This window comes from Gordionus sp. m RMFG-2023, chromosome 1 (genome assembly GCF_954871325.1).
Source record: "Gordionus sp. m RMFG-2023 chromosome 1, tfGorSpeb1-WG-v2, whole genome shotgun sequence".
NCBI lineage: Eukaryota > Metazoa > Nematomorpha > Gordioida > Chordodea > Parachordodidae > Gordionus > Gordionus sp. m RMFG-2023.
Genome location: NC_088775.1, coordinates 23363058 through 23377525, shown reverse-complemented (window position 1 = coordinate 23377525; position 14468 = coordinate 23363058). Strand labels below are relative to the sequence as shown.

At 26.3% G+C, this 14468-nt stretch overlaps 1 protein-coding gene across 1 annotated transcript; it reads left to right on the top strand.

The window, feature by feature from the left end:
* The first annotated feature begins 1886 nt into the window (after positions 1 to 1886).
* Positions 1887 to 13976, top strand: LOC135923206 (gamma-tubulin complex component 3-like). The gene is made up of 12 exons (XM_065457834.1): positions 1887 to 1979; positions 2242 to 2491; positions 4005 to 4205; positions 4272 to 4405; positions 6166 to 6246; positions 7050 to 7239; positions 7281 to 7369; positions 8598 to 8732; positions 11469 to 11615; positions 12313 to 12475; positions 12744 to 12844; positions 13379 to 13976. Exons 1-12 carry the CDS (start codon positions 1887 to 1889, stop codon positions 13643 to 13645), a joined length of 1851 nt encoding a protein of 616 aa, XP_065313906.1. The 3' UTR covers positions 13646 to 13976.
* The last annotated feature ends 492 nt before the right edge of the window (positions 13977 to 14468 follow it).

The window sequence follows — 14468 nt, the reverse complement described above, 5'->3', positions numbered from 1 at the left end:
TTTCCACGTAAATTAGTCAACGATGAAAATCCACATTCTACACTTACCTAAAATAGATAGTCATTTTTATTATACATAAATTATTGTACTTGTGTCGCCGGTACAGCCATGACGATTCTATAAAAGGTATATAATTTTGGATATATTGAAGAATTTTCCTCCCAGAATTTTAAAATGTTTGCATCTCTATTTATTCTCATAACTTCCGAGAACTTTTCTATTAAAAATACAATAGATATTTTTTGCTCCTTTCTATCAGATGATAATTTAATTTTTTTTTCTCTATCTAATAGTAAAATTTCCAGATCATCAATATCGTTATCATTATCATTGTTATCGCTACAACCAGTAGATATTGTTGTAACCACCAATGTATTGTAAATAATAGAGTTTTGGGTATGCCATAAATCTTCAAGATGGTCTATAGCCATTTGTTTTTGCTCACTACTTAATAAAACCTGATATCGCGGGTCTAAATATATAGAAGCATATACAACACTATTTTGTAAATATTGTTGCTCTCTTATTTTCGTATTTTCTAATACTTCATTTGAAAAAGAACTTGTTAATCTCCCTAACTCTAATCGACATCTTAACCATATGCCATAAAAATCCGATAAACACAATTGTTCTGCTTGCACTCTTAATGTTGTTATTTTTAAAGGAACCAGCACACTAGTAAGCTCTTTTACTTGATTCCAATCATCTTCTGACAAAATGATTTCACATGCTCCTATGATAAAATTATTACAGAAATCTTTCAAACTTAATAATCGCTCTAGCATCATACATATAGAGGACCAACGTGTTGTGCAATCTAAAATTGCCATTTACCTTTTCATGGATTTTAATATTCTAGCAATTGTGGGAGTTCTTAAATATTTTACAACATCCCTTGCTTTATCAATTATAGTTTTAAAGTGACTATTTTTTAGGGAGATTCCACGAAAAAAATTATAAACATTTTACTTAGAAAAATTTTATATTATTTTTTTAAAAATTAATAAAATTATAAAAATTTTATATTATTTTTTAAAAATTATATTTTTACATTAATTTAAAAAAAATAATTTTAAGTTAAAAATTTTAAGCACCCTGAACCCTTGGATCCTCCACTTTTTAAAGGGGTTCGGGTTCACATCCCTGGTATTTTCATCAAATGGAGTGTATTCCAAACTTAAGAATCGTTTAGAAAAGCTTGTTTTAATTTAAGCAATTATATTCAAATACCAATGTTGAGTACATAAATTTGCAATGTACTGTCAAAGTTAGGCATAAAATCTTTTAATTTAAACAATTATTTTGGAAGATATTATAATTCTCTTATAAATTTTAAACAAATAGAATACTAATTTTTAATTTGTATTTTATTCTAATTATAATGATAAAATTATTTTTATGGTATAAATGATAAATATAGTAAAATAAATTTAAAAAAAACTAATATTTCTGTTATTTTTACCAAATTTTAAAAGTCCTTATTTTTCTAAATGACAAAATCTAAACCGGGTTCCAAGATATTTCACTGAACGAGAACAAAAAAAATTTTCAGGCCCGCGGCTTTTTAAAAAAAAATTTTCAGGTACGGCCCGGATTTTTTAAAATATATTATATTTATTTTTGATTTTTATAGCTAATGCCCGTATCAAGCTCTGATTTTTATGAAACAAATGTATGACACTATCTAACATTTCTATTATAAATTTGATCAACTGATTTTGTTATTAAGGCGCAAAATCGCATATAAAATTGCAGCCTAATTATAACGGACGTGCCTTTCTTAATTAATATTTCTAAATGTATACATTAAATTAAAAGTATTTTTACGAGGTAAAAGCCTATATATTTAAAAAAATGGTGATTATTAGTTTCCTATAGACGAAAGTATGGATTTGATGAAACAAGACGCCTGGAATCAAAAATACGTGATCAATTATACTATGCTACCCAAGTTAATTTCCAACGATCAAATTTACAAAGTTATTATCCTATGATTTTTTAATATACTACTATATCCCAATATAATTGGAAAGAGAGAGAGAAATAAGAAAGAAAGAAATTAAAAAAGGACTATCTCAAGTAGATAATTTTTGGGAATACCACTCTCAAACAGATAATTTTGGTAATACTACTAATAAATTATCTTTTATTCTCATATTTCAAATTTTTTTTTTTCATTATCCAATAATTTCGTTTCATTTTTAGCAATCAAAAATATTTAATAATATTGAATATATTTAGATGTTCTCTGCCGGCAAATCCCTATATTTTCTGAAAGAAGTTTGTAAGGTTAAACGAGAGAAGAATAATGAAACGCCCCAAGAAAATCTACTCAATAAACTTTACTTCCAAGTGGACAATTTTTCCGATATTCCCTACCATTCTTCACATATTTCCAATCTCTCCCCCTATTTTCACCATATTTTTAAGTCTCAGGTTAACGACCAAAACGCATTCACCAGATACAATTTCTTGGATACGGAGTTGGGGGGTAATTTTAAATTTCAATCTTTTGAGTTTAAGTTCATATTTTTTTTAAAAAAGAAGCAAACGAATTAAACATTCATATAATATAATAGGCTCTTTTCAAAAACTAATACATACCTAAGATTTAAATTGCTTTATAATCTTTAGGATTTCTAAAAACTTTAAATATATTCTTTGTTTACTTACAATTTTTTACAATAACTCATTAGAATTTTAATTTAAAATAAATAATAAAGCCCCCCCCCCCTCCCACCTCCATTCCTATGCAAAGTAACAAATATGAAATTTATTACAAAGGATATTATCAAACTTTAAATTTGTAGTTTTAAATAATGTGAATTATTACTATATATTATTTAATTTTAAACAGATTTGTATGGCCCGGCCCGGATTAAAAAATTTTCAGCCCAGCCCAGATTTTTTTTTCTAAAATTTTTTGAGGCCCGGCCTGGATTTTTAAAAAAAAATTTTTTTAGGTCCGGCTCGGAATTTTTTAAAAGTATATTCGACCTGGTATATTCAAAAAATTCATCTATTTGGTATTTTATCATATTTTTTGGCGAATATTATAATTTAATAAGCAAGCATATTAGCTAATGTTGTTAAACGGCTCGTTCTGAGCCGATTTTTAAAAAGCTAACACAATATTTTCGCCAGAAAAGTATTGACTAAGCCTCGAAATTTCGATACTATATGTCTAGACCTTTGCTCCTTCTATGAGCAAAATTTTCAGGCTTGCATAATATTTTATTTTTCTGGATAAAAAACTGAGTTAGCCGTTTTTTAAAATCGGCTCAAAACGAGCCATTTTATTTTTTTTATTCTAAACAGATATTTAGTATATTACAAATTGATACTATAAAAAATTTGTGTAAATAATATTTTGAAAATATACTATATTAATTGTATTTATAAAAAAAATGATATTTTAATTAATAAAAAATATAACATATATTATATAATAATTTATTTAATCCTTTGCATATTTATTCCATGGCAGGAAAACTATAATTATATTATGTAATTGATACTATGTTAGCTAGTGTTAACTTTCACCCAACATTATATTAATCATAACTATATATAATCACTATAACTAGTGTTGTTAAATGGCTCGTTATGAGCCGATTTTTAAAAACGGCTAACTCAATACTTCATCCAGAAAAATATTACGCAAGCCTGAAGATTTTGCTCATTGAAGGAACAAAGGTCTATACATGTATTATCGAAATCTCTGGGTTTAGGCATTATTTTTCTGGCTAAAATTTTGAGTATGTCGTTTTTAAAAATCGGCTCAAAACGAGCCGTTTAACAACACTAACTATAACCATATCTAATTGACGAATATAATAATTCATGTTGTATAAATTTATATTAAAAAAATTCCCAGCCCTGGTACCCGGGCTTAGGGCCGAGCCTGCAGGTCTCTGATTTTAAATCTTAAATTTTAAAATAGGAATAAATTATGTAAAATGTCATTATTTTTGCCATTGTATTTTTTGATGTTATAAATGAAGCTTTATCTCGTCCTTTTATAAACTTGTTGTCCCACTGCTACGAAAATAATTCTCGCGACTTGGTAAATCATGTGATGTCTCGTCTTCGATTAGTAAGTCACATCGCTGCCATCCGGGATCACGTGATGTTAGCCAGAGGGGATTTTACTAGTCAGCTGGTCACCGGGCTGGAAAGCTTGCAAGGTGTAGATAGAGATGCAAGTATTGTAAAAAAAATGTTTTAGAAAATATTAAAAGTTTTGTTTGTATTTTTTCCTATTTTTTAAGATCAAGGCCACGATTTGAAGCACACATTTTTCGGTCACAAAATGGCACAAATTCTTGAGGATGCCATTAAAAATAGTAATTCTAAATACGAAAGTTCCGATATTCTGAATCGCATAACTGTTGTTGCCTCTAAAGTAAAATATAAATATATTACCTTTTAATTTTTAAGGATTTATCGGGTTTATAATATTTGATATAAATATATTCTTAACCAAGATTGGTAGTTTATTTTTAAGGGATAGAAATATTGTGTTTATTATTTTATGTCATTTTATTATATATTTTAATATAACGAAATTCTTTGTTTAAAAGCCTTTAAAAATAACGATTCCTTAAATATAATTATTTGATATTATTTTTTTAAAAATGTTTTTTCTTATATATTGTATATAATTTTTTAAATGTTTTGACTTTTAAACTGGGAATTTTTAATATAAAAAATAAAAATCTATTATTTAGTATCATTTTTTTGGTGCCAAACGAGTTTTACTTGAGGATATTAAAATTATAATATAGCATAGTGAATGACGCTTTGATTGACTAGATAGAACTTATCTAACCTAGCCTTTAATATATTAGGTACATTTTATATGTGCACAAAATTATGAGCAATATTTATTGCTGTATGCGACTCATTAAATGTTTTAACATTTAGAACTCTATTAATTTGTTGAAAATTTTGGTTTATATAGTGGCATGTTAATGAGATGTGAGAATCGCCACCTGAATTTCTAGTCCATATATCTACCGTAAAGGATAAAAAAGAATCGTCAACCAAAATTTCTTTACGAATTTTTTCGGAGAGTTTTTCATATATATCCGGAATAACTCCTTGCGAAAAATACTTTCTATTGGGAATTTTGTAATTTGAACATAAATGATGTAAAAGCCTTTTAAAGCCTATATCCTCCAAGATAGAAATCGGCTGGTGGTCACACGCTATCATTTCCCCTATAAATTTAGAAATTATTATTGATTTAGGATCAGAATGTTTCCAAATATTAGTTTTATTAAGAATGGCTGATATTGTTGGCTGACTTTCAGGGCTCTTTTTTTAAAAATTTGATTTGTTTTTTCTAATATTTCTCGTTCTTTTTGTGTTAGCTCTTCGAATTCCTTTTGATGGCAACGCTTCAGATGTTTCCTAATGTTAGTTGTATTGAACGAATTTTTCAGTATTCCTCCCCGTGAAATTAGAATTCCGCAGATGACGCATTTTGCAAAATTACCTTCATCTTTATCAAAATATTTCCATAATTCAGAAACCATATTTAAAATAATTTTTATTTAAAGTATAAATAATAAAATTGGTGTTATTTTTTTAAAAAATTAAAAATAAATAAAACTTTGGGTGTTCCTTTCTATTTTTATAAAAAAACTTGTAAAATCTATTTAAAAAAATAAATAACATTTGCATTGTTTAAAAAAAAATTATTTATAAAATATTATTAATGTAAAATAGAAACTCGAAAAAATTTATTTTTTTTTAAAATATTTAAAAAAAAATTTTTTTATTAAAAAATAATAATTCAAAGTTTCATTACTCAAAAGTTTTATAAGAATTGCATTTTTAGTAAAAGGATCGGATCGGGTTTTTTACAGGTATCGGGCCGATCCGATATTTTTGAAAAACACCAAATATCGGGACCGATCCGATCATAAAACAAATAATTTATTATTCGTATTCGGTAATAATTCGAATCGAATATTATAATTTTTTTTTAATTGGCCTAGTTCAAAGATAGATAGTAAATAAAAATCAATATAAATATCGGAACCAGATTGGTTTTTTTAATATTGGAAAATATTGGATCGGTACAGCTCTAGAGTCAAAATTAACTCATTTCTCTTTTCTGAATTTTGTGATAATATTTTTTATATCATTTTTATGAAGCCTAAAAAAGATAATAACAAGGTTCCAATCTGGGAAATGTTTTGTCTCAAGTACGTTATAGAAGAAGGTCCTTTATCAGTGGTAATTTTTTTTGTATTTTAATAAATAAATATTTGTTATAGAATTTTACTATTGATGATGTCATTTTAATCTTTATTATTTAGTCTTTTTAAAATTTTTTATTCTTTATTATTTTTAAAATTATTCAAAATCAAAACAATATATAAAATGCAAATTATTAAAAAGTGAAATAAAACATTAATATTTAAAAAAAATGTTAACGGGTTCCTTGGATAGCTCTCTTATACGCAGAATATAATTTTAATTCAATAAAAAAAATATTCAAATTTTTTAGTATATCTTCAACAGTGGAATAAATATAATTCATCGACATTATTCAATATTTTATTAATTTTTTTAAAAATCACGTTTTTGCAAATTTTTCCACATTTCATTAGTGCCAATTATACTTAAGCCCCCTCCTCCCCTGCATGAATTAGCTTTGCTCGACTTACAAATTTTATGTATTATATCATATGATCCATAAATATAAATCAAAAAAATAGTAATATGCTTTGTGAAAACTTTGTTTATTAATTTTACACATAAATTTTTAAACAAAAGAATATTTAAAAAAATTTTGTAATTTATTTATTATATCTTCATTTTTTTTAAATAAATATATTAAATATAATAATAATTCGTCCGATCCAAATATGGAAAATCCGAGTCTGGCACTGGATCTCTCTAAACTTGGTATATTTTACAAAAGGATGTTAAAAATAGTATAAAATTATAATAAATTAAATAAATTAAATGGCCAGAGTGTAGGCATAGAAAAAAAAATAAAACTTAGTTGATTACTTTTTGCCCTCGAAAAAAAGGTTTTAACGAAAGCTCATCTTCACAATTATCAAGCCCTTTTCTTGGTGATTTGGCGTACTAAATGGCTGTGTCATACCCTCCTTAAATGCTGGAAGCGTCAGAAAAATTACCCCAACTTCTTATTTAAATCGAGGGGGCGATTTAACGGTAGCAATAAGATGGACTATCTCGAACAAATTTATTCCAAAAGTAATTTTTTATACAAACACATAATATATCCATTTTTATAGAAATCGGATCACTATTTCATTCTTGCCACATAATGGTAGCTACCATGTCGCATTTCATCCAACAGATTCAGTATTATTTCAATTTCGAGGTAATATAATATCTTAAAAAAAATCTTTTTAACCACCTCTGAAATTTTTGCATACTTGTTCCTATTTATTTGTCTACACTACATTGTCATAACATAGATTTATCACTTAGGCTGAGACCTAGCTGTTCCCTTTACCCTTCTGTACTCTCCAAGGGTCTTTGGGACTTTAGGCATGTTAAAATTAATATTACTTGAAATGTTTTTTCTATGAACTCAAATCTTCAGTAGCTTTATTAAATTTATCTCTGAATATATATCCAAAATTTTTTTTGTTTTTAAAATATAAGCCATTTTTTAAGGGACTTGGGTCTGACCCAACATGAATATTTCCGCCATTTTTTAGTATGAGTTACTGAAGGGTTAATGTTAGCTCCAATTCTTTCATTTATGAGATGACTTTTTATATATAGGCTTCATTATATTAGAGTCCCTGCAAATCGGGTTTTCTCGGCCCGAGTCCCAATGGCCGAAAACTTTAATGTCGATCTGGTCCCAGCCCCGATTTTTAGTTGCCCAAAGACTGCAGCGATGTACATATTATAAATGGCAGGAATTGAACTACGAGGCCTGCAGAATTCTAAGCTATATATAAAAAAGAATAAATTGCGAAGAACATCATATAAACCACCAATGATTGATGGCAAAAATTGAAAGAAGATAAAAGAAAGAAAAAAAATGATATAGAACTAAAGAAATGCGAAAACATGCTTAAATTGTGCCTACAATATTCCTTATGAATCACAGCTAACTTCGAGTTTCTTCGCTAAGCATCATCTAAAATCGATAAACTAAAAATATTTTATAGTACAATCAAATATTTTACCCCATTTTGTAAAAAATCATTATTCATATCCTTTTACCCCATTTTATATACTTATTTTACCCCATTAAAAGAAAACTTTATTTGCCTCTTTTGTCTAATTTTTAGAATTTTTTAATGATATCCTTTTTCCATTTAAAAAACTTTATTGGTATTGTTTACCCTAGTTGAATAAAAACTGGTATATATTTATCACATTTTTTTTCTTCTCAAAATCATGTTAAATTGTTAACCACAACTAAAACAGACCGCAATTACTTACAAAAAGAATACTAATTCGGGTTAAACAATATAAGAAACATAATCTATAAACAGTTATTTGGACAGGATAAAATAATTTTCCTCATTGTTCGTTTTTAGGAACATTTCCTTACCTTTAATTTAATATAAAAAAAATTACAACTAAAGGTGATGGAATGCTCTTGGCACACCTTCATCAAAGAATTAAACGGCAATTCCAACGACCTCGATAAGATTATATCTTGTCACGGGACCTATTTGAACCAATTGACAAGAGGATTTTTACTCGCGCCAAATTTTAAAGTTTAAAAAATTTATAAGCATTTAATCAACACAGGTTTTTATTCAAACCACTATGTCATGAAAAATGGGGGGGGGGGTGAGCATGCCTGGTAACGTGTTGGCCCTCGAGCAGATTAAGCGTCATTTCTTAGGTTATTTATTCCATTTAAGTTATTAATCAAACACGAAAAGAATAATATGTGATAATAATTCTCTGATATTTATAAATAAGATATGATAAACAAGTTAAAGCATTTTTAATAACAAGTATAAAGAAGGTATTTTTCTTTACAAATACCAATATGTTGAATATAATATGAGGCAAATAGGTACAAAATATGGTGAAAATAAAATACGAGACACCAAATAAGATAACTAAAAATATAATCGGTGTATATTGATTATACTAATTTATACAAAAAATAATATCATTTTTATAATAACAGGGAATTACTTTGAGTTTTATCATTTAATATCAAATCCTAGACTCCATATAAGAGCGTTTTTCTGTTCCAGTTCTTACACCAAAATTTTTGTTAACTAATTAATAACAAGTGTTGCATTAATGCAAGGAAAGATCTTTTTGACCTCAAGCAATTTATAATATCATTTTTCCAAATTTGTTATATGGTATAGAAAGGATGTTTACATGTGATAGTATTAACCTTAATATGAATTATTTGATATAATTATTTATTTTTCTAAAGGTTATTTTTCAATAATAAAAAAAAAATCATCAGATGCCGATAAATTTTAATAATTTTAAGAAATTAAAAATAACATGATTTATAAAATAACATAATATATTAATTATATGGCAAAAGTATAGAAATAATTAAAAATCTATAAAATGACCCAAAAATATATTGTGGAGGTAAAAAAGTGGTTGGCATAGATCCACGAATAAAAATTCTATTGGATCTGCAAATTTCTAGAAATATTATTGTCTAAGATACAAAATTTCAGATATTTAATTTATTTTTTAACTATCATCCTTAAAAACCAGTAGCTTCTTTCCTGAAGTTCCCTCAACCGACAGTGAAACGCTAAAATCGTACGTTTGATTCCCTAATTTATTCTGCTTAGATATCTCGGCAATGATATTTAAAAAAATCAATTTTTTTTTCGTTTAAATCAAATAAAAATAGCTCACATTCCAATTCAAGAATTACGGACTTATTATATATTGATAAATCATGTTACTATTTCTTTTTTTAAAAAAATACAGAGCCAATAATATATGCATACGATATATGTTGGCGGCTATGTGTTATTCAACTTATCTGTTTTTACTAGAAATACATCCCAGCTTGTTTAGAATAACTATCTTATGAATTGTAAATAATTTTGAATAATTTATAATTTATATTAAAAAAATCTATGAAAAAACTAATATAAATTATATTAAGTTCAAAAATTCATGACAAAATAGTCTGAAATTCATAGGGTACGTATTCCAAACATGATGGAATACATTTCCGGTAAAATCAAATGATTAGATATAAAAAAACACGCTCCAAAAATCATTTAAAGTTTGAAATATAATACATTGCCACTAACATATATTTCTATAGAAATTTTTTTAAGTTATTCTAATTATCGATATCTGTATTTTTTTAAGAAAGTATGTTGGCCAATATTTGAATTCTGTTGTGGAATTCCTTGATTCAAATAAAATCAAATTTTTTAAACTAAAATTATTGCTATTGATATTTCCAACCGGGTATCCTAAAGAATTAGCCCGATTTAAAATTCCTCAGGGTATAATTGTTCATCCATTAATTTTAAAAAAATCGAAAACTAATTTATGGCAATGTTTATAACAAAATATTATATAAATAAAAGTAAAGTTAATCTATTTTTAAAATTCATTAATTAGATTAAATTTAAGATTTATTATGTTATAACTTATAGGACATTTTTGTACTGCAGGATGTTATTAGGAAGAAATAAATAATGCTATTTGTAAATGTTATAAGGAAAGGACATAACAAAAGGCCCATATTATGAAATTACAAAAAAATGCAATGTTTAGTAGAGAAAATGAGAAGACACACGAAATTTTATATGGGTTCAAATGATAATGACATAGAAATGGTTTTTGAAAATATGTCTCAGACGGATATGAATCAATGAGTTAATTTATAATTTATTTATCAAACCAAAATATAACATCACTGTGACGGCATCTTGTCCATCTGATTTATTGGACGATATTATCCTACATTTTATGCATCTATATTTAAATTGTATTATTATTATTATTTTTTATTTAGTTTAAAATATTTTCTAAGTTTGTAGAAAAGGAAATTTATCAATTATTTTTTAAGGAAAATTTTGTTGTTGTCACCTTCAAAATTCTCTTTCATATCTATCTTTGATGGCTCTATTTTATATTTTAAGCTACTTGCTACATTAAAATTATAATGTAGATTTTGAAAAAATTTGATGTAAAATTATAAACAAATTTTATATTTTTGTAGTATTGTATAATTTTCGCGCGACTTTGCTATTCTTATAAGATTTCTCATGGCTTCAGTTAAAAGCTAGAGGCATAAAACTTAAATAAAAAAACATCTTTAAAATTATATAATTTTCTAAATCAAAGCGTAAAAAGCGCGAAAAATATTATGATCGGGTTTTATACTGTAATCAGCACTTTATTTAGATTTACGGGAGTATTTCAGCCATCTGGAGATAGGTTGATTATATTTAGTATTCACTTAATCCATTTTATAAATATATATATAAATCAAGCTCTTATACGCTCATCTCTTAGGCCTGTACGATTTGGTGTTTCAATTCCTAACGCTTCATGCTTCTATCCACACCCTCATAGCATTACCATTGTCGGCGAAGGGTCTAGCTTTTCATATATCCCAAGATAGGAATAACATGAAAAAAGTTTGTTATATATTATATTTTTTTTCTCGAATATTTAAAAATTAAATGATGTGTTTTATAATTTTTTACCCAGTGTTTTTAGAGCAGAATGAACCCATAAATAATAAGGATCAAAGTTTAAAATGCTCTTCAAATAATTTAAAAAAAAAATTGATCTTTAAAAAATCTTCAATTTTATGATCTTTGAAGATAGTTATCGATTTATAAAAATAATTATATTCAAATTTGCGGGACATAAGGATGCTCATCTTGAAATCAATTTACCTAGTATGCAGTAGCTGGAACATCAAAATTTTTTGGCTGGCAAAAAAGATACGGAAGTTTGATCCTATTGCCAAAAATTGAAACATCGATATCCTGCAGATGATGTTAAAAAAATATGGCAATTTTGTTACAATTCATTTATAGTAGAATCATTTGTGTTTATCATTGAATGTTTACATTTAATAACTATGTTGGTACACCTGGTTTTCATTCTCTACATTTACTTATTGAAATCATTTTTTAATTTTTATATTGGTAAGTGAAACAAACGGGAATTAAAGAAAGAAAAACAAACATTTGTGAATGGCCATCATAATTATATTTGTAATTACATAATAAATTAAAATTTTCTAAAACCTTGCCCTTTCCATTTTTCATATTGGCTCCCAAGCATGTCTCTAATTCCTTTTATTTATTTTTTAAACGATGAAAGGTCGCTATATTTTCACCTATCTACAGTACCGACACCGTTGACAATTCTTCCAACAACTTAATAAATTTTACCTCGACCCCTTTCGAAAGCATGTATCCGTCTAAGAACGATAAAAAATCCTGTTTTTTCCAAACAAGCTCTGGTTATACTCAAATCAACAAAGGTCAGAAAATTTTATTTTTTCAATAATTTTAATAATTTTATTTATTCACCTAAACTTATGAAAAATAGAATGAGGTTATGTTAGTTTATTTTGTAAAAATAAGAGTTTAAAATAATTGAAAACTGTGATCAATTTTAGGAGAGTTATATCTTAATGCATAAAAACAAAAACAAAAAAAATTTAGGCATAACCTTTAAATAATTAAATTTAGATTAAAAACCTCTTATAAAAATATAATATATTTTTTTAAATAAATCGGAAAAAAAAGCTCGGAACAAAACCAGCAATAATGCAACTCCGTTGGTCACATTTATCGAAAGAGTCCAGCTTTATAGGGATAAAATTCATTTGCTCAAAATATCTTTTCAGGTTTATAACAATTTTGCTGGGAAATTGATTATTTAACTTCGAAATTTTAACTATGGATTAATTTTTTTCTCTAATTTTTCTGTTAAAGGTTTTTTTTTAAATATTTATATTTACAAATTTATTATTCTTTTTTCTAAAATTCTTTTGTGCTGGTCTTAATATCCAAGAATTGAATTTATTTTGTATTCAATGAAAATAAATAATATTTCAATATATTTAGGCTATCATTTTTTGTGCAATGCTGAAATATAGAAAAAAATTATTTTTAAAAGTAGCAATTTTTTTGAACAAATACCAACAGTAGAATATGGTTATGGATAAATATTACTAATGAAATTAATTGGAATATCCTTAAAATAAGCTAAATTTAAATGAAATTTTTTTATTCCCAAGCTCATTAAATTTTTTTAAAACCCAGGCTCGCTGGAAAATATAATAAGGGGGCCTGATAAAAGCCACGAAGGATTGATTTTTCGGGGATATGCATTTTTTCAAAATGATAATATCAAATAAAATTACCATATTTTTTTAAAGGATCTCATGAAAGATTTTCTTTTCATGCTTGTGGACAAACCTGGGATTTCTCTGTCCCAATCCCATTCGCATCATGCTTCGCTGGTCGATAACAAATCTGAACCACCGGATAATCAAGATTTATCCACTTGCGTTATCAACGAGGACTACATGCATCTGTTTTACCTGAGTTTCCGGCTCGATTTCAACGATTTTTACAAAAACAGGGATGTCAGACTCAGGTCTTCACTTACCTTTTCTAAAAGATTGTCTCATACCAAAAAATAATTGCAAAACATTGAGACGAATTTGGCGGAGTCTAAAAAAATTATTATTTTATTACATCCTTTTTTTAAATATTTGATTAGAAATTGTTTTATATATTTTTCCAAATACTTTACCTTTTACACCATCTTTCAGCTTGCTAAATTTCACAAAAAATTGGTCTCTTGGGCAGAGGAATCTTAACTTCCCCCCTCCACCCCTCTCATAAATATTATAATAATTTTTAAAAACTCTTACCAGGCCCGCTGGCCGGTATATACAGAACTCTAATTTGTATTAATTTTATCTAATAATCATGGATATTAGTCGCACAGTAAGAAAAAATATTTGAATATTTTCCGAATAATAATATTTCCTTTATAAAGTTATTTTTTAAATTTTGGCCATTTTGAATTTGTTGTTTCTTATTTAGCCAAGGAGGGAACAGTGAAACCCTCCCTTGACAAATTTGAAATAAGTACAATTGTATTTTTTTCATTCTAAAGTGTAAAACCAAAATTATTTTTTAAACAATGGAAATAAAATTCATGGAATAGAATTATTAGATTCGTTCAAATACAAATAAATAATTATTGATTGTCAAATAGCAATAAAAAGTTACAATTAGGAATTTATAATTCGTAGAAAAAATCAGAAAATTTTTAGAGCAAAAAATTGTTTTAGTTTAATTATTTTAGCTTAATTTGTTTTTTAATTTTTGGACCTAACTCTATTTTTAAATTTGAAAATTTTGATAATTTAAAAATATATTATTATTTGTTTTAAATATTAAAATACGAAATAATATATATTGTAATTCGAAAATGAATACCCCCCCCCCCAAGAT

Bases quoted from the DNA above. Each gene is read 5' to 3' on its own strand.
- LOC135923206 (XM_065457834.1), top strand. From the start codon at position 1,887: ATGGATTTGATGAAACAAGACGCCTGGAATCAAAAATACGTGATCAAT. The intron at 4,206-4,271 runs GTATTGTAAAAA...CTATTTTTTAAG, and splicing joins AGGTGTAGATAGAGATGCAA to ATCAAGGCCACGATTTGAAG. The intron at 12,476-12,743 runs GTCAGAAAATTT...CGGAAAAAAAAG, and splicing joins TTATACTCAAATCAACAAAG to CTCGGAACAAAACCAGCAAT.